The sequence below is a fragment of the Myotis yumanensis genome, unplaced genomic scaffold (genome assembly GCF_028538775.1).
Source record: "Myotis yumanensis isolate MYYU_CA2020_CCGP unplaced genomic scaffold, mMyoYum1.0.hap1 SCAF_6, whole genome shotgun sequence".
In the NCBI taxonomy this organism is placed as follows: domain Eukaryota; kingdom Metazoa; phylum Chordata; class Mammalia; order Chiroptera; family Vespertilionidae; genus Myotis; species Myotis yumanensis.
The window spans coordinates 91,342,349-91,363,954 of NW_027223757.1; the positions used below are offsets into that span (position 1 = coordinate 91,342,349).

Below are 21,606 nucleotides of genomic sequence, written 5' to 3' on the forward strand. Positions count from 1 at the left end.
GGAAAAGCTCTGTTCTCTCTTCTTTGGGAAGCTGGCCGTTAGCAGATGGAGACGGGGCTGATGCGTTTTCACAGCTTCACTCACAGACAGAAACAGCTCCTCATTCCTTCCCTGCCTCACCGTGGGAAGGGAACCTTAATTAGCTTCCCTGTGGCTCAGCCCCCAGGAGTGTTGGGGTGAACGGGGGAGGAGAGAGCAGAAGGAGCCAAGAGGAGCTCGGGAAGTGTTGTTAGCACTGAGTTCCATAAAAATAAGAAAGGGCAGTGCTCCTTTAATCAATATTATTTCCGCGTCTCCGGAATTGGGTGGGTTTCTCTCATTTTGAGGGCCTCCTGGCTGGCCCCCACAGTTGCTCCCTTATATTTCACCCTCATGTGGTGTAAGGGGAGGGGAAAAGGAAGGTAGTACTCAGGTTGAGCACCTACTATGCGCCAGGCACTTCCATGGGGGTTCTACATACATTGTCTTTTTTTAATATATGTGCTGCCAAAGTGAGCACCATTATCTTTTATTTAAATGTTAATTTTATTTTATTTTTTCAATTACAATTTACATTCAATATTATATTAGTTTAAGCCCTAGCTGGTTTGCTCAGTGGATAGAGCATCAACCTGTGGACTGAAGGGTCCTGGGTTTGATGTCCAGGTTGCAGGCTCAATCCCCAGTCATTGATGTTTCTAGCTCTCTCTCCCTCTCCCTTCCTCTCTGAAATCAATAAAAAATATATTATACTAGAGGCCCAGTGCATGAAATTCGTGCAAGGGGCTCGGCCCTCGCAGCCCCGGCGGCTTGCCTTGGCCCTCGAAGCCCCGGCTTCATCCAGAAGGTCGTTTAGCTGTCCGGTCTAATTAGCATATTACATTTTATTAGTATAGATTAGTTTCAGGTGTACAACATAGTGGTTAGACCAGCCGTGGGCAAACTACGGCCCGCGGGCCGGATCCGGCCCGTTTGAAATGAATAAAACTAAAAAAAACAAAAAAGACCGTACCCTTTTATGTAATGATGTTTACTTTGAATTTATATTAGTTCACACAAACACTCCATCCATGCTTTTGTTCCGGCCCTCCGGTCCAGTTTAAGAACCCATTGTGGCCCTCGAGTCAAAAAGTTTGCCCACCGCTGGTTTAGACATTTGCATAACTTATGAAGTGACCCCCAATAAGTCTAGTGCCCAGCTGGCATCACACATAGTTATTACAATATTATTGACTATATTCCCTAGACTGAACTTTACATCCAGGGACTATTTTTAACTGCCAATTTGTAGTTCTTAATCCCTTCACCTTTTTCACCAACCCCTTCCCCTCTGGCAATCATCAGGTTGTTCTCTGTATCTATGAGTTAGTTTTGTTTGTTCATTTATTTTGTTCATTAGATTCCACATGTGAGTGAAATCATATGGTATTTGTGTTTCTCTGACTTATCTCAGCAGAATACCCTGTAGGTCCATTCATGGTGTCACACCACAGACCTGGTCTTAGTCAGTCCTGACCGAATGAAGGGGCCCTCGCCCTCCTTAGACAGAGGAGGAAACGGGCTCAGGGAGCTTACACATGTCAATCCCGTGTCCAAGGTCATGTAGCTGGTTAGTGCTGAGTTTGGAAGCCATGTCTGTGTGGATCAAAGCTGTGCTTGCGGCAACCCCACCTGGGGCCTCCCAGGGGGGCTGATTTCCACCTCCTGGGCTGGGGAAGGGGCCTGGCTGCTGGCCAGGCCTCTAGGGAAAGCTGCGCTGTCCCACAGCTGAGCACACTCAGGCAGCTGCACCCTTCCCAGGCTCTACCCTGGGCCCTGAGGCTCAGACCTCCTCCCACTCCCACGTGGCCTTGGCTAGGGGCCAGGGTGAGTGAAGCCTGAACTGAAGGGGTGAGTCTTAAATGCTGGAATTGCAGGTATTAAGTGAAATGAAAAGGAAACTGGGGCCTCTCTTCCCTCACCTTCGTCCAAGCCCCGCTGAGGAGCTCAGGGCACTAGACGTGAATGAATGACAGCAACAATCGCAGCAGCCAGCACACACCGCTCACATGCGCCAAGCCCTGTCCTGAGCTCTATCTATCTGTTAATATATAATATAAATAACATATTAATTCAATTCACCCTTACAGATATATTTTTTAAGATTTTTTAAAAAAAATATATTTTATTGATTTTTTACAGAGAGGAAGGGAGAGAGATAGAGAGTTAGAAACATCAATCAGCTGCCTCCTGCACATCTCCCACTGGGGATGTGCCCGCAACCCAGGTACATGCCCTTGACCGGAATCGAACCTGGGACCCTTCAGCCCGCAGGCCGACGCTCTATCCACTGAGCCAAACCGGTTTCGGCTATTTTTTAAGATTTTTAATTGATTTTTAGAGAGGAAGGGAGAGAGAAACATCATCCATCGGCTGCCTCCTGCACACCCACTACGGGGGACGGAGCTCACAACCCAGGCATGAGCCCTCCCCGGAATTGAACTGGCAACCCCTCAGTGTGCAGGACGATGCCCAACCAACTGAGCCACACCGGCCAGGGCAACCCTTACAGCTCTTGAAATTATCCTCCAGTTGACAGATAAGGAAGTTGAGACGCAGAATAGATAACTTGCTCAGCGAGTAACTTGTGCAGGTAAAAGTGTTCCAGAACCCACACTCTGCACATGACACAATATCGCCACCCAGCACCCCAGGTGCCCACGCCCACACACAGCCAGGTGTCCAGGTGCTGCCCACTTACCTTATCAGGACCCCCCCCCCCCGCCCCCCTAAGCGGGGTGCCACAGCTGGGCCTCTGCTCACGGCAGCCCTGTGAGACGGGGAAGGTGGGTCACATGTGGACAGGGCCTTTTATAGCCCCAGCACCCCAACTGGCTCTGTCTTCTGCCACCTGACCTGCTGGCTGCTCCCTTCACCGGCTGTGCCCATTCATCATGGAGAAGATCCTTGTCCTTCTGCTTGTCACCCTGGCGGTGGCCTACGCGGTTCCCGACCCCCGGGGAATCATTGTCAACCTGGTAAGGCTGGCTCTTGACCTCCGGGTCCCACCAGGGGCTGCCCAGGGCTGGGAGGCGAGGCGCCTTCGTCCACTGCCTGTGCCCTGTCCTCGCCTCCTCCCAGGGGCCCCAGAGAAGCTGACCAGCTGGGCACATGCTCAGAGCAGTGGGTCAGCCTGGCTAAGGGAGTTTGCAAACTAGAGCCCTCGGCACCGCCCTGAAAGCCTGGCTCAGAGCCCAGGGGTTTAAGCTCCCCCGTGACTGGCTCCGACCCAGCGCCCACTCCCAGGGACCAGACAGTTCTCAGAGCCTCACGGACATTCAGTCATCACACGATCGACCGAGAGGGACCCTTCCTATCAACCTGGACAGCCACGCTCTCCCCCGGCCACACCGCCTCTCCCCGAGGGCAGAACCGGGCATCTCTGCCCCCCCTCCCCCCCAGAGATCCCGAACGGGTGCCACGCTGGGCTTGGGGGCAGGGTCCGCTGAGGTTCTGTGCAAAGGTCTGTCGGGGAGGGAGGAGTTTTCCAGGGAGAAGCTCCTTCATTTTCACAGGCTCCTTCCTCAAAGGCCTGTGGGACCCAGAGACTTGGAGGCCGTTTGGGGGCCACACGGGCACCCTCCATGGGAGCGCTGAGGCCAGGGGCACGGCTCCAGGGGCACCCAGGGGGCTGGCGGCGCAGCCCCGCTCAGGCTGCCTCACTGCACCCACCGCCCTTCCCCACGGGGCTGGGGGTGGCGGGGAGGCTCGGCCGGGGTAGCGGGAGGAGCCTGGCCCCGGGGAGGGTCCGCTGACGGCTGCCCCCCCCCCCCCCCCCCGCAGGAGGAGGGCGAGCTCTGCCTGAACAGTGCCCAGTGCAAGAGCAAGTGCTGCCACCGGACGAGCGGGCTGAGCCTGGCCCGCTGCGCCCCCAAGGCCAGCGAGAACAGCGAGTGCTCTGCCAAGGTGGGTCCGAGGACTGGGAGGCGGGAGGGGGCACCCAGAGAGGGGGGCCTCCGGGCTTGGGGATGGGTGGGCGGAGGGTAGCCGGAACCTCCAATGTTGGGGAGACAGGAAGGTCAACGGGCCTCCAAGCCCTTTCCCAGCCCAGGGTCTCAGCTGACCAGGGGGTGCGCGGGGGCAGGGATCTGGTACCCATTTCATGGATGGGTAGAGAGAGGCTCCCCAGGCAGACCTGGTTAGGAAGAGCGGAGGAGCCAGAGAGGGAGCCAGGGCGCCCGGGGGCAGTCAGGGAGCACCTGGTTCTGGCGTCAGATCCAAGGCAAGTGATGCCCGAGGAGCCCCCACAGCGTGACTCCCCTGGCGCCCTGTCTCCGCAGACGCTCTACGGGGTTTACTACAAGTGTCCCTGCGAGCGGGGCCTGACCTGCGAGGCGGACAAGTCCATCGTGGGCTCCATCACCAACACCAACTTTGGCACCTGCCGAGACCAGGGCCGCTCCAAGGAGTGAAGCCCCGCGGCCATGCCCCTGGCCCAGCGGAAGGGTGCCCCTCCTGTGCCCCTTCTCCCCGGCTGGCTGCCGGGACCAGCACCTCCATGTCCTGATTGGGTTCTTGGCCATTAAAGCCCGTCCTGCAAACCTCCCCCAGGCCTGGATGTCACTGCTGAGTTGGCGTCTTCCTTGAAGTTCCTTTCACAGAGCCTGTGCCCCTCGAAGCCCGCAGCAAACAGGCCAGAGGAAGGAGGGAGGAGGCTGCACAGGCAGACAAGGCAGAAGATCTCCCCACTTCTGGGGAGCAATCCCTCCTCCCTGGGAGCCCCCCTTGCCCCTCAAGTTCTCAGACAGAAAGACAGGCGAGCATGTGTGCGCTTGCGTACACACACACACACACACACACACACACACCCCTCTGGGGGGGCGCTATAATGACCCTATTCTTTGCCCTGCATCAAAGCTTACCTGTCCCCTGTGCTGGGCTCACACCTCTGTTCTGGGCCCCAACTCTCAGATGCGACAACCAGAGGACACATGCGTGTGTGAAGGGTCAGACTGTTAGGGTCACCGAAGGAGGAACGCAAGAGGCCAAAAGGGGTAAAGAATTATGAATTTATTAGGTCATCTGGGTACCAGATGGGCTGAGCCCCACAATGGGGCCAGCTCCCGCAAAGACCGGGAATCAGAGGTTTTTAAAGGCCTCTAGGCGGGCTTTTTCTGGGCGGAGGATTCTCTGTGCAGATCTGGGTTCTGGGAAACTCCGGAGGGGAGAGAGAATGGTCTCAGCAAATGGAATGTCCGTTGTGAAGGGGCCTAAAGGTCAGTTCCCAGGGGAGGGGGTATGGAGCAATTATTTGATCAGACGTAACACAGACACCAACATCGCTGTGGGCTCCCTGTGCTCAAAAATCAAACCCTCACAGTGATCCTGGGAGAATGGTTGTCTCCACTTTAGAGATAAAAGACTGAGGTGTAGAAGGTTCGGTGCCTTGCTTGATGTCACAGAACTAGAAAAAGTTGGCACTAAACCCATCTCACTCCACCCACCCACCCCCTTTTCTACAATTCCCTGTTCTTTCCCAATTATCCATGTCAAGACAAGTGGGTGGAGTTGCAGGGAATTTAGTTTTGGCTCCATATAAAAATTTCCTACTCAAACCTGGGGTCCCCGTCTGAGATGTGCAAGTGGAGGGTCACTGAGTGGGGGTGCTGGGGAGGAGATTCACACAGACTGTGGGAGAGTAGACTCAGTGGAACGGAGGTGCCTCCCAGCCCCAGGATCCTGTAGTTCCGGGATCAACGAATCCTTCGAGTAACCATTAGGTTTATGAGTGAGGGACTCAATTCAGCTGTAACAACAATGACCAAAACAAACAAACAAAAAACAAACAAATAAAAAGAAAACAAAGTAATATGGCTTTACACATGGGGCATATGTTTCTCATGAATCAAGAAGTCTAGAGATAGGAGGTGCTGGCATTTGTTTGGGGGCTGGCAGGTCTGCCATTCCCTTGACCTTCTCACAAAGCAAACGCCTGCATAGCAGCTCCCAACGTCATATCCTCTCACCATGTGCTAAGTGAGAAAGAGCAGAGCAGAGGATGGGTGGGATAGGGAGTGAGGGCAGGTAGGTCTCCTTCGATACTTTCTTGTCTTGTGCTAAAGCCTCCAGGCAGACTTCTCCATATCTCCATGTCTACAATAGGTCACCTGACCGTCTCTAGCTGCAAGGGAGGCTGGGAAAGCAAGTATTGAGCAAAGGGGATGTGGTTGCCATCACTGGATTAATCATGGTCCCTCTCCAGGGTTGGACACATTATTACTCAAACAATATTGGGGTTCAGTGAGCAAAGAAGGGGGGCAATGGCTGATTGCAGTGTCTGCCACATCTGAGTTAGTGCTCAACCAGAGGTGCTTTCAACATCTTAACCCAGTAGGAGTCTCAGGCCCTGAGGCAAGGCTAGGGCATACTTCTTGGTGTCCAGATTCAGCCCTGCGGGGGTCTGCGCTCATTCACTTCTTCACACAATTGCTGAGTGACTCAGTGCCCAGCACAGTTACAGACTGTGGGGACACGAGGAAAACGTCCTTCGTTTCCGGGAGTGAATAGGGGCTGGGCTCTGCAGAAGCAAGTGGCCCAGACCCCTGTTCTTTGTATTAAATATATTCCACCTGAAATACCTGCGATACTGAGCCTGGCTAATACAAGACTACTGGACAAAGAGGAACCTGGGGCTCTTGTTGCTCTTGTTCAAAAGAGCCTTTCTCTCTCTAAGCCTGAGCCCATAGCCCTCACCATTTTCTAATTCACATACAGATGTCCTAGAGCAGTGGTTCTCAACCTTCTGGCCCTTTAAACACAGTTCCTCATGTTGTGACCCAACCATAAAATTATTTTCGTTGCTACTTCATAACTGTAATGTTGCTACTGTTATGAATCATAATGTAAATATCTGATATGCAGGATGGTCTTAGGCGACCCCTGTGAAAGGGTCATTCGACCACCAAAGGGGTCACAACCCACAGGTTGAGAACCGCTGTCCTAGAGGCTGTAGCCTTGACATTGACACTTTCCATCTAACAGCCTACTCACAGGAACTCCCCATATGGCTGTAACTTTTTCTAGACCTGCTAGATATTCAGGTGTAGAAGCAGGGGTATTTGCAGCCTAGAATCCATAAAAAATTCCTAACGCTGGGCCCTGGCGACCTACGTTGTCTAATACGCTAGCTCTCAGCCAGCCACATGCTCAGCACTTGGCGTGTGGCTCATCTGAACGGAGAGAAGGGCAAATTACAAACTGGATTTTGGACCAAGTTCCCAAAAAAAGCTACAATATCTCAAATAATTTTTACATGTTGAAATGATAAAAGCTTTGGTTCAGTATCGATTCCACCTGTTTCTTTTTACCTTTCAGTATGGCTATTCGAAAATTTGAAATGCCATGTATAGCTCCATTTATTTCCACTGGACAGTGCTGCCCTAGAGAACTGACTCTTCACAGAAGAAGCACCGTCTTACACCTCGAAGCACAGGTCTCTAGATTCTGGCAGCCGTGTCCTCACCAACGACCCCTTTTTCCTCAGGGGCAGCTGAAGATCCATGGCTTGTGAAGGGATCCAGAATACGCCGCTGTAGCATTACAATTATTTTGAACAGAAGGCATTTGAGTGCAGGCATTTTTTCTGAACCCCCTGATCTACCTAAAAGCAGAGTCTCCCAAAAAACTCAATTGTCATAAATCCCCTCCTGGGAGGTTTCTTATAACCAGCAAAGATGGACTGTTTTGCTGTATTGACTTCATTGTTGGAGAGGAGATGTTTGCACCACACTAAGTGGACATCGTCACACAGTTGTCATATCTCTCCCACTTACTCTCCTACGAGCCCATTTATCTTTCCTAAAGCTCATTTGCCTTCCCATAAATGCCCTCCCCCATCCCTTCCCCTATTAAGAAGTCATTTTCCAAAGTGTCCTTCTCTGCCCTGGCTGGTTTGCTCAGCGGTTAGAGCAGTGATGGCGAACCTATGACACGTGTGTTAGAGGTGACATGCGAACTCATTTTTTTGGTTGATTTTTCTTTGTTAAATGGCATTTAAATATATAAAATAAATATCAAAAATATAAGTCTTTGTTTTACTATGGTTGCAAATACCAAAAAATTTCTATATGTGACACGGCACCAGAGTTAAGTTAGTGTTTTTCAAAATGCTGACACGCCGAGCTCAAAAGATTCACCATCACTGGGTTAGAGTGTCAGCCTGTGGACTGAAGGGTTGCAGGTTCAATTCCGGTCAAGGGCACCTGCCTGGGTTGCGGGCCCCATCTCCAGTAGGCAGGAGGCAGACCATCAATGATTCTTTCTTATCATTGATGTTTCTATCTCTCTCTCCCTCTCTCTTCCTCTCTGCAATCAATAAAAATATCTTTTTTTAAAAAAGTGTCCTTCTCCCCCTCCCTTCCCCAATTTGGATGGTATATAAGCCCCAAATTCTAACTGCCTCATGAAGTCACACTTTTTTTTTTTTTTTTTTTTTTATGTTTTTATTTTGATTTTTTTCAATTTTTTATATATATTTTATTGACTTTTCTACAGAGAGGAAGGGAGAGGGATAGAGAGTTAGAAACATCGATGAGCGAGAAACATCGACCAGCTGCCTCCTGCACATCTCCCACTGGGGATGTGCCCGCAACCAAGGTACATGCCCTTGACCGGAATCGAACCCGGGACCCTTCAGTCCGCAGGCCGACGCTCTATCCACTGAGCCAAACCGGTTTGGCATGAAGTCACACTTTTCTGTGAACTCCCCAATCTATCTATACTAATAAAAGGGTAATATGCTAATTAGACCAGATGTCTTCCAGACGTCCTTCCAGACGAAGCCACAGCGGCTGCAAGGGCCGAGGGCCAGTGGCGAAGGGAGAGGCAGTGGCACGGGAGGAGAAGGCAATTACGGCAGCTGTGGGAGGAGGAAGGCAGGCCCAGGAGGAGAACTGCTCTCCCAGCAGCTGGGGGAGGAGAGACCCCCCCCCCCCCGTGCCCGAATTTTATATAGCTCCCTTGCAGCTATATAAAAGCCTAAGCGACTGGATGACTGGATGACCAGATGATTGGCAGGTAGCTGTGACACACACTGACCACCACAGCGCAGATGCTCAACTCAGGAGCTGCCCCCTGGTGGTCGGTGCGCTCCCACAGCCAGAGCACCACTCAGCTGACAGACAGGCGCCAGACACCAGGCTCACAAGCCTCTCCCGCAGACACTTCCCCTGCGCGCCCGAGCAGTGGTGGCAGCAGGGCCAGGATGAGTGGGAGAAGTGCTCCTTCCCAGCCACCTACTGCTTCCCGCACTACTCCGTGCTGTGCCGATCGACGCAGACAGGGGGCTGGAGCCCAGTGAGCTGGTGGGTGAGGCTGAGCTGCGGTGGCACAGAGGTCCCCCCACAGACCAGGCCGAGGGACCCAACTGGTGCACGAATCCATGCACTGGGCCTCTAGTCCATATATATATATATGCCTAATAAGCAAATTGTCCCCTCAGGAGTTCAACGGGGAGACAGGGAGTTCAGCCGCTCACTATGACGTGTGCTGACCTCCGGGGAATGGCACAAAATGAAGGATGGCCCCGGCCAGCAGCTGGAAGGCCCCGATCGGCCCTGATCACTGGCCAGGCCTAGGGACCCTACCCGTGCACGGATTTCATGCACCGGGCCTCTAGTGTATAAATAAAGAAAAATCTGTCTTTACCCTTATTAATCTCTTCTGTCACTTTAATTCTCAGACCTCCAAACACTGAACCTAAGAGGGTAGAAGAAAATTTTTTTCTCACAACACTTAGGACCAGTTTAATCATATCAGCAACATTTCTTTCTTTCCCTCCCTTCAACTTCTAAGACATTGATTATCCCTGGAGGCTGGGCTTCCAGCTTGCAACCTCTTCTTCCACGGCTGTTTCATTGACTTTCTCCAAACGGGGGGAGCTCATGTAACACTATGAACTCCAACAATGTGTATCTGTCTGATGTGTGTGTAACACTATGTGTATGTCTGATATGTTTAGTACATATTCTACCAAGTTATGATTTACACTCTTGCTGATTTATAGGGGAGCACTCTTGCACCATAAGCCTGGCATCCTGGACAGCATTCTTGCTCAGGTGTGGAGGCTTAACTTCAATCAGAGGCGTGCCTGAGCACGGAACCTGAGGTACGAAGTGTAACCTGAATATGACGGCCACCCTGAGCCAGCCTCTGCGGAGAACGCACTGCACCGTACACAAGCCAGCGAGCTGGCCTCTGGCTCTGACAGCCTCTCAACATGCAGTGCCACTTCCTAAAGCTCCTCTTGGCTCCTTCTCTTCCCATCGGCCCGGTAGGTGCTCCAGTCTTTCTCCCACTCTCTTCCTTTCTCATCCCTTTCTTCTAACCCGATGTCCCTGAAGAGTCATATTCATCGGTTCCAAGCTGTGTGACCTTGAGCAAGTTGCTGTGGACAAAGAGGTGCTATGGAAGGTAACCTCACAGGATGATCTGATCACAAATTGCTAACGGGGCAGGTCATGGTGGGCAGTCATGTCCCAGGCCTATAGAAGGTTGGTCTTTGCCTTAAGCATTGTTCTTGTGCATCTACGTTAGCAAACCTTTGAAACGCCAGAAGCAATCCTCCTTCCCAGGCCCCTTTGGAGGCATAACCACCCTCAGAGGAACACATACTCTTGTTAACTATCCTGTAATCCAGCCATTTTCAACTCTCACATGTCATGGCACACATAAACTACTAAGATTCTGTGGAACTCGAAAAAAGATACTGTATTTTTGGCGGATCTGATGAAAAAATAAGTATTATTTTTATTGACTTGCAAAAGAATGATAATAATAGTAATTTAATTACCTACCCTTTTTGCTCCAGTGACTTTTTTTTTTTTTTTTTTTACAAAACCATTTCAAGTAAGTTTTATTTTTTTTTATTTTTATTTTTTTTCACTTAAAGTATTACAAAGGGTATTACATAAGTGTCCTTTTTTCCCCCCCGCCCTTGACAAACCCCTACCCTCCCTTACCCCCCAGTGTCTTTTTTTTTTTTTTTTAATTTTTTTTTTAAATTAAATCTTTATTGTTCAGATTATTACATTTGTTCCTCTTTTTTCCCCCCATAACTCCCCTCCTTCCAGCTCCCACCCCACCCTCCACCCTCACTCCCCACCCACTGTGTTCATCCATAGGTGCATGATTTTTGTCCAGTCACTTCCCGCATCTCCCACACCCCTTTTTCCCCCAAGAATAGTCAGTCTATTCCCTTTCTATGTCCCTGATTCTATTATAATCACCAGTTCATTCTGTACATCAGGTTATTTATTCACTTGATTCTTAGATTCATTTGTTGATAGATGCATGTTTGTTGTTCATAATTTGTATCTTTACCTTTTTCTTCTTCTTCCTCTTCTTAAAGGATACCTTTCAGCATTTCATATAATACTGGTTTGGCGGTGATGAACTCCTTTAGCTTTTCCTTATCTGTGAAGCTCTTTATCTGACCTTCAATTCTGAATGATAGCTTTGCTGGATAAAGTAATCTTGGTTGTAGGTTCTTGGTATTCAGCACTTTGAATATTTCTTGCCATTCCCTTCTGGCCTGCAAAGTTTCTGTTGAGAAATCAGCTGACAGTCGTATGGGTATTCCCTTGTAGGTAATTGAGCCTCTTTCTCTTGCTGCTTTTAAGATTTTCTCTTTGTCTTTTGCTCTTGGCATTTTAATGATGATGTGTCTTGGTGTGGTCCTCTTTGGATTCCTTTTGTTTGGGGTTCTCTGCGCTTCTTGGACCTGTAAGTCCATTTCTTTCACCAGGTGGGGGAAGTTTTCTGCCATTATTTCTTGAAATAGGTTTTCAATATCTTGCTGTCTCTCATCTTCTGGCACTCCAATGACTCTGATATTAGACCGCTTAAAGCTGTCCCAGAGGCTCCTTACACTATCTTCACACTTTCGGATTCTTTTTTCATTTTGCTTTTCCAATTGGGTGTTTTTTGTCAAATCTTTGGTTTGATTATTGTACTCCTCTGGTCTGCTATTGGGTATAATATTCTTTATTTCAGTCCGTGTATGCTTACTTTCTAATTTCTTTATCGTAGCATCGAGGGTCTCATTAGTTTTCGTGAGGCTCTGCACAAATTTATGGCAAGCCCTCAAAATTGCGATTCTTAGCTCCACATCCTCCATTTCTGTCATGTTTTTTTGTCTCCGCATCTTTTATGCTTTCTTGGTGCACCCCCTTGTGGTCTCTGTGCGCAGTCTTGTTCTAGCCAAGCCTTAATTGTTGTAGTTAACACTAGAGGGGTTTGACCACCAGGCCGGCTGGCTGTGGAAATCAGCTGTGTGGAAAACGTCTGCCTTCTGGGGAGGTGCTAATCCAGCCTTTGCCTGAGGCGATCGGCAAATGGCTGTGCGCAGGCTTTGGGCGGGGCGGGATCAACAGGGCGGGCGGAGGGAGCAGTTATGGCCACGCTCAGTCCCGTTCCCAGAGGCTCTGCTTCTCAGAACCCCGGCAGCCGCTGCAAACCTCGGAGAGAAAGCTGCCCTCAGGTCCCAACTGATGCCGGATAATCCCGCTTCTCCCGTTTGAGTCTGGGTCCCTAGAGACTCGCCCGGATCTGGAGCCCAGAGTCTGAGACTCACTCCCGACAGAAAACGACAACCGCGCCCTCAGCCACCAGCCCGCTCTGCGCGCGCACCTCGGTACCTTTGTATTTTCCACACTGCGCCGCCTCTGAGCCTCGATTTGCTGTTCTCTTTCCTTCTAGTTGTAGAGTCTCTCTTCAGCCAGCCTTCCTGTGGTTCTGGGTGATGTCCGTTCAGTCTTTTAGTTGTATTTTTGAAATGGTTGTTTGCGGCAGCGGTCTCCGGTGTTTACCTACGCCGCCATCTTGGTCTCTCCCCACCCCCCAGTGTCTTATGTCCATTAGTTATGCTTATATGCATGCATACAAGTCCTTCGGTTGATCTCTTACTCCCCTCCCTCCTGCCCCCCAACTCTCTCTGGCCTTCCCACTGCAGTTTGACAATCAGTTTGAGGCAGCTCTGCCTCTGTATCTATTATTGTTCAAAAGTTTGTAATGGTCTTTATTATCCATGAATGAGTGAGATCATGTGGTATTTTTCCTTCATTGACTGGCTTGTTTCACTTAGCATAATGCTCTCCAGTTCCATCCATGCTGTTGCAAATGGTAGGAGTTCCTTCTTTTTAACAGCAGCATAGTATTCCATCGTGTAGATGTACCACAGTTTTCTAATCCATTCATCTACTGATGGGCACTTAGGCTGTTTCCAGATCTTAGCTATGGTGAATTGTGCTGCTATGAACATCTGGTTACATATATCCTTTCTGATAGGTGTTTCTGGTTTCTTGGGATATATTCCTAGTAGTGGGATCACAGGGTCAAATGGGAGTTCCATTTCCAATTTTTTGAGGAACCTCCATACTGCCTTCCATAGTGGCTGCACCAGTCTGCATTCCCACCAGCAGTGCACAAGTGTTCCTTTTTCTCCACATCCTCTCCAGCACTTGTCGTTTGTTGATTTGTTGATGATGGCCATTCTGACAGGTGTGAGATGGTACCTCATTGTTGTTTTGATTTGCATCTCTCGGATGATTAGTGACTTTGAGCATGTTTTCATATGTCTCTTGGCTTTCTGAATGTCCTCTTTTGAAAGGTGTCTATTTAGATCCTTTGCCCATTTTTTGATTGGATTGTTTATCTTCTTTTTGTTAAGTTGTATGAGTTCCCTATAAATTTTGGAGATTAAGCCCTTATCAGATATGACGTTGGCAAATATGTTTTCCCAAGAGGTGGGTTTTCTTGTTGTTTTGTTGATGGTTTCTTTTGCTGTGCAGAAGCTTTTTATTTTGATGTAGTCCCATTTGTTCAGTTTCTCTTTAGTTTCAACTGCCCTAGGAGCTGTGTCAGTGAAGAAATTGTTTTGGCATAAGTCTGAGATTCCAGTGACTTTTTAAAAAAAAATCAGATGCCTATATTTGTATATAAGGATTTCTGGTACCAAGAGTTAACCAATCAGATGCAACCTTATTATGCCACAGAACAGTAAGATGCAACTCTATTATGTAACCTATATATTTATGGTTAAAGACAGGGAATTCACACCAGACAGCGATTGCTGTGTTGGCTGTTGTCATTTTTTGATTTGAGAATCTGAGGGAAGAGGTCAACGCCCCTGGCTAGGGTATTGCATGTTTTAAAAATTCTTGCCCAGCCGGGTGGCTCAGTTAGTTGGAACCTTGTTCCTTACAAGTTCGATTCCTGGTCAGAGCACATACCCAGGCATGTGCAACTGATTGATGTTTCTCACGTTGCTGTTTCTCTCTCTCTCTCTCTCTCTTCCTCTCTCTCTCAAAATAATTAACATACCCACAGGTGAGTATTATAAAAAAATATTCTTGCAACACATCAGTTGAAAATTGCTGCTATAATCCAATCCCCACCTTGCTTTCTCCCAACTTCATTTAATCTTTCTTAGTTTCCTCAATTCTGTAAACTATCATTTTAGGGCGCATTTAAGATCTTATCCTCAGTTTGGCTCAAATAAATTCTTTAAAAAATTCTCTACAGGTTTGGATGTTTCTTATGCTGGCGTTGCCCAATCCCTCTGCTTCCTCACCTATCAAATAGGGTAATAACAGTACCTACTCCTCATGGGCATCTGTAGGATTAAGTGAGATCATGTGTGTGAGACTCCTGGCATCTAGTGTGTACTCAATAAACATTCCATTCTATTTTTTTTAAATATATTTTTATTGACTTCAGAGAGGAAGGGAGAAGGACAGAGAGATAGAAACATCGATGAGAGAGAACCATCGATCCGCCTCCTGCATGCCCCACACTGGGGATCAAGTCCGCAACCCAGGCACGTGCCCCGACAGGGAATCAAACCTGGTTCACAGGTTGATGCTTAACCACTGAGCCACCACAGCCGGGCAACATTCAATTCTTTATACACATGTTTGTTCTGTACACTTTCTTTCACATTTCTGAAATTTAAGGCCAGGGAACCAAGAACTCAGGTGTAAACTGAGCTTATGACGGAGTGGGCTAAAGTCACAAAGGGAGTGGGGCTGGAAGGGGAACTCACGCCGCCTCTGAAGGACTTTTATTCAACAGGAGACAGACTCTGTTGACCCCAAGAAGGAATATACCTGTGAAGAAGGACTCCTTGTAGTCAATTAGGCACGAATTCATAACCAGAGTCTAGCAGCCGCTGCTGACAGGGCTTCTCCTCACTCTGCACCCCAGGAGAAGCCACAGACGGAACTGCCAGCTTTCTGCACTGTGTTCCTGCGGCTGCGCCAACCCTTACAAAGGAGTTCCTGGAATTGCCTTTCAACCAATGGGTGAGACCTGTCACATCCAACATCCTCATTTGCATTTTCATTGACCAATCAGAGCATCTCCGTAATGACCAATCAGAATGCATGAGTCTGACCAATGAAGACAGTGCTGTTAATGTACAGGGACTGGGGTGGGAGCTTAATAAATGCAGGCCTCCCCTTTGTTTCAGCAAAGGGCACTTTGGGTTTCCTTTGAAGGTTGCCGCTCCTGGTTTTGCAAACTACTAGTGTATCTGACTGAAGTTTCTCCTTTTCCCACAGCCCAGATGTTGGCGCTGGCTTGGTCGCTGCAAACTTTTGTCAACAACCCCAAGCCCAAGAGAACCCCTTGCTATACCCTCCCCCGTTTCCTCCCACCTCCCCACTGCCCCAGGAACTTGTTCCCCAGCCCCCACCTCCAAGGCAACACATTTTTTAAAAAATAGTTTTTAATTGATATCAGAGAGAAAGGGAGAGAGAGATAGAAACATCAATGATGAGAGAAAATCATTGATTGGCTCCTGCACGCCCCCTACTGGGGATTGAGCCCACAACCCAGGCATGTGCCCTTGACTGGAATAGAACCTGGAACCCTGTAGTCCACAGGTCGGCGCTCTATCCACTGAGCCAAACTAGCCAGGGTCAAGGCAACACATATTGAAAATTCTTTATTTCAATGATGGTGCATTATCCCCCTCCCTCCCTGCCCCTCCCTGTTGGTGGAGGCTGTGGGGGCAGGGGCAGGAACACACAGTTCTGGCTAGACCTGGAGTGGGTGGAGGAGGAGGGGCAGGAGACACGGAAGAGGGCACATTAGAAAAAACTTCTCTTAGTTGACTTCTTTTTTACAACAATTTTCTTACAATGGCCGTAGGTAATTTTAAAGGTTTTCACATTCTTCGGAAATACACAAGTCAGGCCCGGCTGGCAGGGACACTCGTTATACAGGCCGAGGAACGTCTGGGAAAGGCAAGATTTGACCTTGACCCTGGCTGCTGCTCTGCCCTCGGGTCTGAGCGGCAGCCCCCATTTCCACCCCAGCCCAGCTCTGGGTCCCATTTGTTTGCACACAGCAGAGGGGCCTCGGCATAAAGTACCCTCTCACCCAGCTGCCTGGGTCTGTGCCTCCGGTTGCCTCCTCCATGCTGACCCCTAGGATTGCTCAGTGCCCTCCTATTCTTGGGCAAAATCCAGCCAGGAATACCTGGGGCTACAGCGTAACTCCTGGGGCTGTGTGTGTGGTTTTGGGGGGCGGGGGAACAGGGGGGAGCAGAGTCTGAGGCAGAGCAGCACCGTGGTTAGGGTTAGACCTTCTAGCTGTGCCCAATTACAGTGCTACTTTCAGGGTTTGCTGAGATGAGCCTCGGAGAACAGGAACCCAGGTTAGAGGGAAGCGCTGCCATGCCTCTGGGGTAGGGTCCCACCTTGGGTCTGTCCTCGGCTCTCCCAGGCCACAGGCGGCTTGGAGAAGCAGGCACAGCGGAGAATTCCCAGCTCGGGTCTTTGCCGCCCACCTACCCCTTCCTCCTTCCCCTGGGCTCCGGGTCCGCCAGGCTCTCTGCTTCGGTGCGCCCCCGCCCCCCTCCGCAGTCCCCTCCCCCCCAACGCTGCGCCTCACCCACCTGCGTGTGGCACAAGTCGTCCTCAGACCCCATGTCGGTGCAGTGCGACTCGCAGTTGTAGGGGTCCCGCAGGCAGCACCTGCTCTTGCACCTGATGCTCTGGAGGCAAGCCTCCCCATTGTTCTGTTGGAAGAGGACCCCCTGGCTCTTCTGCAGCCCCTGCCCGCCCGCGGGGGGGCTTTCTCCCAGCTGCCCCCCTTCCCCCCCCCCCCCCCCCCCCCCCCGCCACGCACACACACGTTATGCCCTCAGCACCACCCCACTGCGCCCAGGCTGGGATGGGCAGAGGGTTAGGAGGGAAAGGAGCCGCTGGCAGGACCTGGCTGGTGCCTAGAGGAGCTACAACAGCGCTTAAAGATTCGCTCTAGGGTCCCCAGAGTAGGTTCTCCTCCTCCCGCACTTCAGGGGCATCCAGACCTTCTGTCTTTGCTCCTGCAGTTCCTTCTGCAAACTCTTACCTACCTTCTCACCCGAGATGGGATGCCACCTACCTCTCCCCCCACAGACACACCGATCAATGGCCCCCAGTGCTGGGACTTAAGCATTGTATTATCTATCGCCATCACCCCTCGCCTCTCTGTCCCACGATTTCAATAGTCATTCAACCAGCAAATGCTGAGCACCTACTGTGTGCAGGCCCTGCTCCAGGCACTGGAGATGCGGCTGGGAACGAAACAAAGGCCCGCCTCCTGGGGCTCACGCTGAGCAGCGAGCGGCCTGACAGAACTTCCCACGGTGAGGGAACTGCTTTCCGCTCTGTCCACCTGGGTGGTCACAGCCGCGTGTGGCTATCGACATGTAAGAGGCGGCTAGTGTGACTGAGGAACTGAATTTTATTTTATTAAATATACAGTGGGGCCTTGACTTATGAGTGTCCCGACTAATGAGTTTTTCGAGATATGAGCCGTCTCTCAGCCTATTTTTTGCTTTGAGTTGGGAGCTAAAATTCGGGTTACGAGCCAGCTTCAGACACCCCACCGCTAGTTGGCACAGCGAACGTCACAGTGAACGCCACAACATCAGCCCAGCATCACGTGTCTCACTCGTTCACTGTTGATTTGACATACGAGTAATTTGAGTTATGAGCTCCATCACGGAATGAATTAAACTCGTAAGTCAAGGCCCCACTGTATACATTTTTTTTATTGATTTCAAAGAGGAAGGGAGAGAAAGAGATAGAAACATCAATGATGAGAGAATCATTGATCGGCTGCCTCCTGCACGCCCCTTACTGGGGATCGAGCCCATAACCCAGGCACGTGCCCTTGACTGGAATCAAACCCGGGACCCTTCAGTCCACAGGCCAATGCTCTATCCACTGAACCAAACCAGCTAGGGCAGAAACTGAATTTTAAATATTACTTACTTTTCATTTAAGAAATTGCAAGTGACTAGTTACACTATTGGACGAACCCAGTTCTAGACAAGGAATATCACAACTACATACGTGAAATAGGTGGGGAGCACAAACGTTCGGCAAAAATAACTAGATTTAAACAAACAAACAAACAGCAAAAACCCATACTGTGTGATTCCATCATGTGAAGCTTGAAAGCAGCAGCACTAACCCACAGCGAAGGAGGTCGGAGGGTGTGCCCTTGGCGACTGCTGGCCCTGAGCCGAGGGAGCCCGCTGGGGGCTGGAAACGCCCTGCAAACATGCGGGTGTTTACACGGGTTTACAATTCATTGATTTTAATGTAAATCAAGATTTGGGCATTATGCTGCATGTAATTTTTACCTAAGGTATTAAAATGAACAATTACGACATATTATATATGTATAATCACATCTACTGTGTATGACTAAGTGCTGTAACGAAAAGAAGTCAGAGCCCTGGCCAGTGTGGCTCAGCTGGTTGGGTGTCAGCCGGTGCACGGAGGGGCTGCGCTTTGATTCCCAGCCAGGGCACATGTCCGGGTTTGGGGCTCGGTCCCGTGAAGGGCATGCAAGAGGCAGCCGATCTTCACAGAGATGTTTCTGTCTCTCCCTCTCCCTTCCTCTCTCTCTAAAAATCAATGAAAGATCTTTTAAGAGAGAGAGAGAGAGAGAGAGAGAGAGAGAATAAAGCCGGAAAGGAGGACTGGTCTTCCTGATTCCGCTCCTGCCAGTAACCCACCGCAGTCCCCCACCTCTACCCGACACTCATCTCCCCCTTCCCCTCCCGCCACCCTCTCTGGCCACCAGTCCTTCTCAGAACAGCTAGCGGAATCTTTTTTCAAAAGATAATCCCATCACACCATTTCCTTACTTCAAAACCTCCAAGGACTTCCCAGAGCATTTACACATGGCAACTCCATGGGACCTGCGGGCCTACTCATTCCGGGCGGGCTGCCAGCCCGCCCCCCCCCCCCCCCCCACTCGCCCTGTAGCCACCACTGGGCCTCTGAATGCACCCACCCCGCCTGGCCCCAGGCCATTTGCACTGCTGGCTCCTCTGCCCAGAACACCCTGCCCTGTGAGCTCTGCCTGGCTGCCTCCCTCTCCTGCCTCGGGCTGACAGGCCTTCCTGCACGCCCAGCTAGAGCAGTTCCCATCACCTGGTTCACATCTGTGAGTCTGAAATGACCTTCTTTATTTCTTTTAGTTTTTAAAATGTTGTCTCCCCCTGCTAGAACCCAGGGGATCTTTGGCTACCTTATTCAGGTATTTCTTAGCCCCTCGTAGATGCAGATTGTAAAACAGGTGAATAAATGCGAATATTGTACTTCTCGGTGCTTCTATCTCTCTGACCTCATCTATTATTTCCAGTCTCTCACTCCTCTTTGAATCTGCGGCCGAGGTCCCATCTCCAGACCTTTGTCCTCGCTCTTCCTCCACCTGGGAGGCTCCCTTTAGGAAAGGCCTCCCTTCCTTTGGGTCTTTGTTGGGAAGGTCTCCCCTGAGCACCCGTTTAGAACTGCAGCCCCTCTTCACACCACCGCTCCTGAAGTCCCTTCCTTATTTTCTTTGTCCGCGGGTGTTTATCAACTGTGATGTATCAATATTTTACTTATTTGCCTCCTACAGAAGAAGGTTAGCTCTACAAGGGCAATGATTTTTGCTTCTTGCTCACAGCCCTAACCTAGCACCTAGAAAAATAATTGACCTATCATAGGTGCTCGATAATGAATGAATGGCTGGGTGGGTGGACGTCTCTTACCAGATGTGAGCCTCGGGGTGGGGAGAGTGCAGTGCCGTATTCACCTCTGGTGGCAGCACCTGGGTCTGCCTTTCCTTCCCAGGCATCCTCCACCCAACACCCGCTACTGCCCCCCACTTCTGGCTTTCACTCTCACCCGCCTCTGTGCCCACCCACCCTCCCCAAATAGTATAGATCTTATGATGGTGCAGAGGAGGTGACTGTATCCTCTGGGTTCCTTACCAACTGTCTAGTGTCCCGTCTCTTCACCATTGCGCTGCTGGTGAGGAGGAAGAAATCAGAGAGGAGGAGGAGAAGGGCCGGGAGCAGCAGCGTCCGAATCATGGCCCAGAGGTGTTGGTGGCATTTCCAAGGTCCAGCTAAATACCCGGCATCTGCCATGTGGCTGCCATGTGACTCAGGCCTGGAGGGTAGGGAGCAGATGTGACTGCCCAGGCCTAGCCTTGACAGGAGAGGCTGTGTGGGTTGCAGATGGCAGAGATGGAGGAACAAGCCAGGGGCTGGGGGTGGAAGTTCTTTGACCACAGAGGCATCCAGAAACACTGCTGTGCTCCTCTTGCTACCCTCAGAATAGTCTAGTCCAGGGGTGGGCAACCTTTTTGTGAGTGCATGCCAAAACCAGCAAAATCTCTGACTCAAAATTCTTCTGCGTGCGAACCCTAATTTTTTGAGAACATGTTACGTCTACTTAATATCTCTTAAGGTATACGTATGTGAAGAACCTTGAAGAAATAATAAAATTCATTCGAGTGACAAAAACACAGTATATGATGATGAAAAATACATTTATTTTTTAATGTATACATGTACACTGATAGTCCTACAGAAAACTTTATGACTCCATTTGATATTATCAGTGGGACTTTTGCTGCTGCATCACTGATGAGAGATTTTACATCAGGTTTACATTTCGTGACCTTCAGAGATATGCACGAGCTACTACTTTCATCCATCAGGCTACTCCTATTACGAGATTTAACAAAATTCATCTCTGAGAACAAAGATTCACAAGCGTATGTGGATGCAAACATGGAGAGTAACACTGTTGCAAAGTTTTTTAAACAGAAAAAATTTTCTAGAATGGCATTCCAAGTCCTCAATAATTCGTTTTTGACACTTCTCTCTGGTACTCCTGTCTCTAATCGCTCTTTTTCAATGTTTTCCAAGTCAACTCTAAGGTCAATAAATTTCTGCTTCCAAATTGAGCTACTCTGAAATTCAATAAACTACATTTCAAAGTCAGCCATGTCTATCCATGAAAACATTTGTAAGTTTAGTTCCTCCAGTTTCATGCTGTCTGGAAACCTCATGAATTTTGCTGTCTCTTCCAGTTCTCTGAATTTCGCAAATCGTGAGAAGAACTGCTCGATAGTTGACTCGATGATGTTTCAAAACAGCTTTTGAAGGCTTTGACAGTCTGTTCTGTCATCTTGGGGGAGGTCTTTGATGTGCCTCTTGAGGTTTGGGAAATATCTAAATCTCTCACCATCCACATCCCTCTTAAAGACTTCCAGTTTCTTTTCAAAAGCCTTTATGTAACCAAACATAAC

At 49.8% G+C, this 21,606-nt stretch overlaps 1 protein-coding gene across 1 annotated transcript; it reads left to right on the forward strand.

Annotated features, from left to right (window-relative positions):
- The first annotated feature begins 2,863 nt into the window (after window positions 1-2,863).
- On the forward strand, window positions 2,864-4,563 carry CLPS (colipase). The gene is made up of 3 exons (XM_070419421.1): window positions 2,864-2,996; window positions 3,802-3,924; window positions 4,299-4,563. Exons 1-3 carry the CDS (start codon window positions 2,913-2,915, stop codon window positions 4,428-4,430), a joined length of 339 nt encoding a protein of 112 aa, XP_070275522.1. The 5' UTR covers window positions 2,864-2,912; the 3' UTR covers window positions 4,431-4,563.
- Window positions 4,564-21,606: the final 17,043 nt, after the last annotated feature.

What these genes read in the sequence shown, in the direction of transcription:
- CLPS (XM_070419421.1), top strand. Translation starts at nt 2,913, where the DNA reads ATGGAGAAGATCCTTGTCCTTCTGCTTGTCACCCTGGCGGTGGCCTAC. An exon ending in GGGGAATCATTGTCAACCTG is followed by an intron (nt 2,997 to 3,801) that starts GTAAGGCTGGCT and finishes CCCCCCCCGCAG; the next exon opens with GAGGAGGGCGAGCTCTGCCT. An exon ending in ACAGCGAGTGCTCTGCCAAG is followed by an intron (nt 3,925 to 4,298) that starts GTGGGTCCGAGG and finishes CTGTCTCCGCAG; the next exon opens with ACGCTCTACGGGGTTTACTA.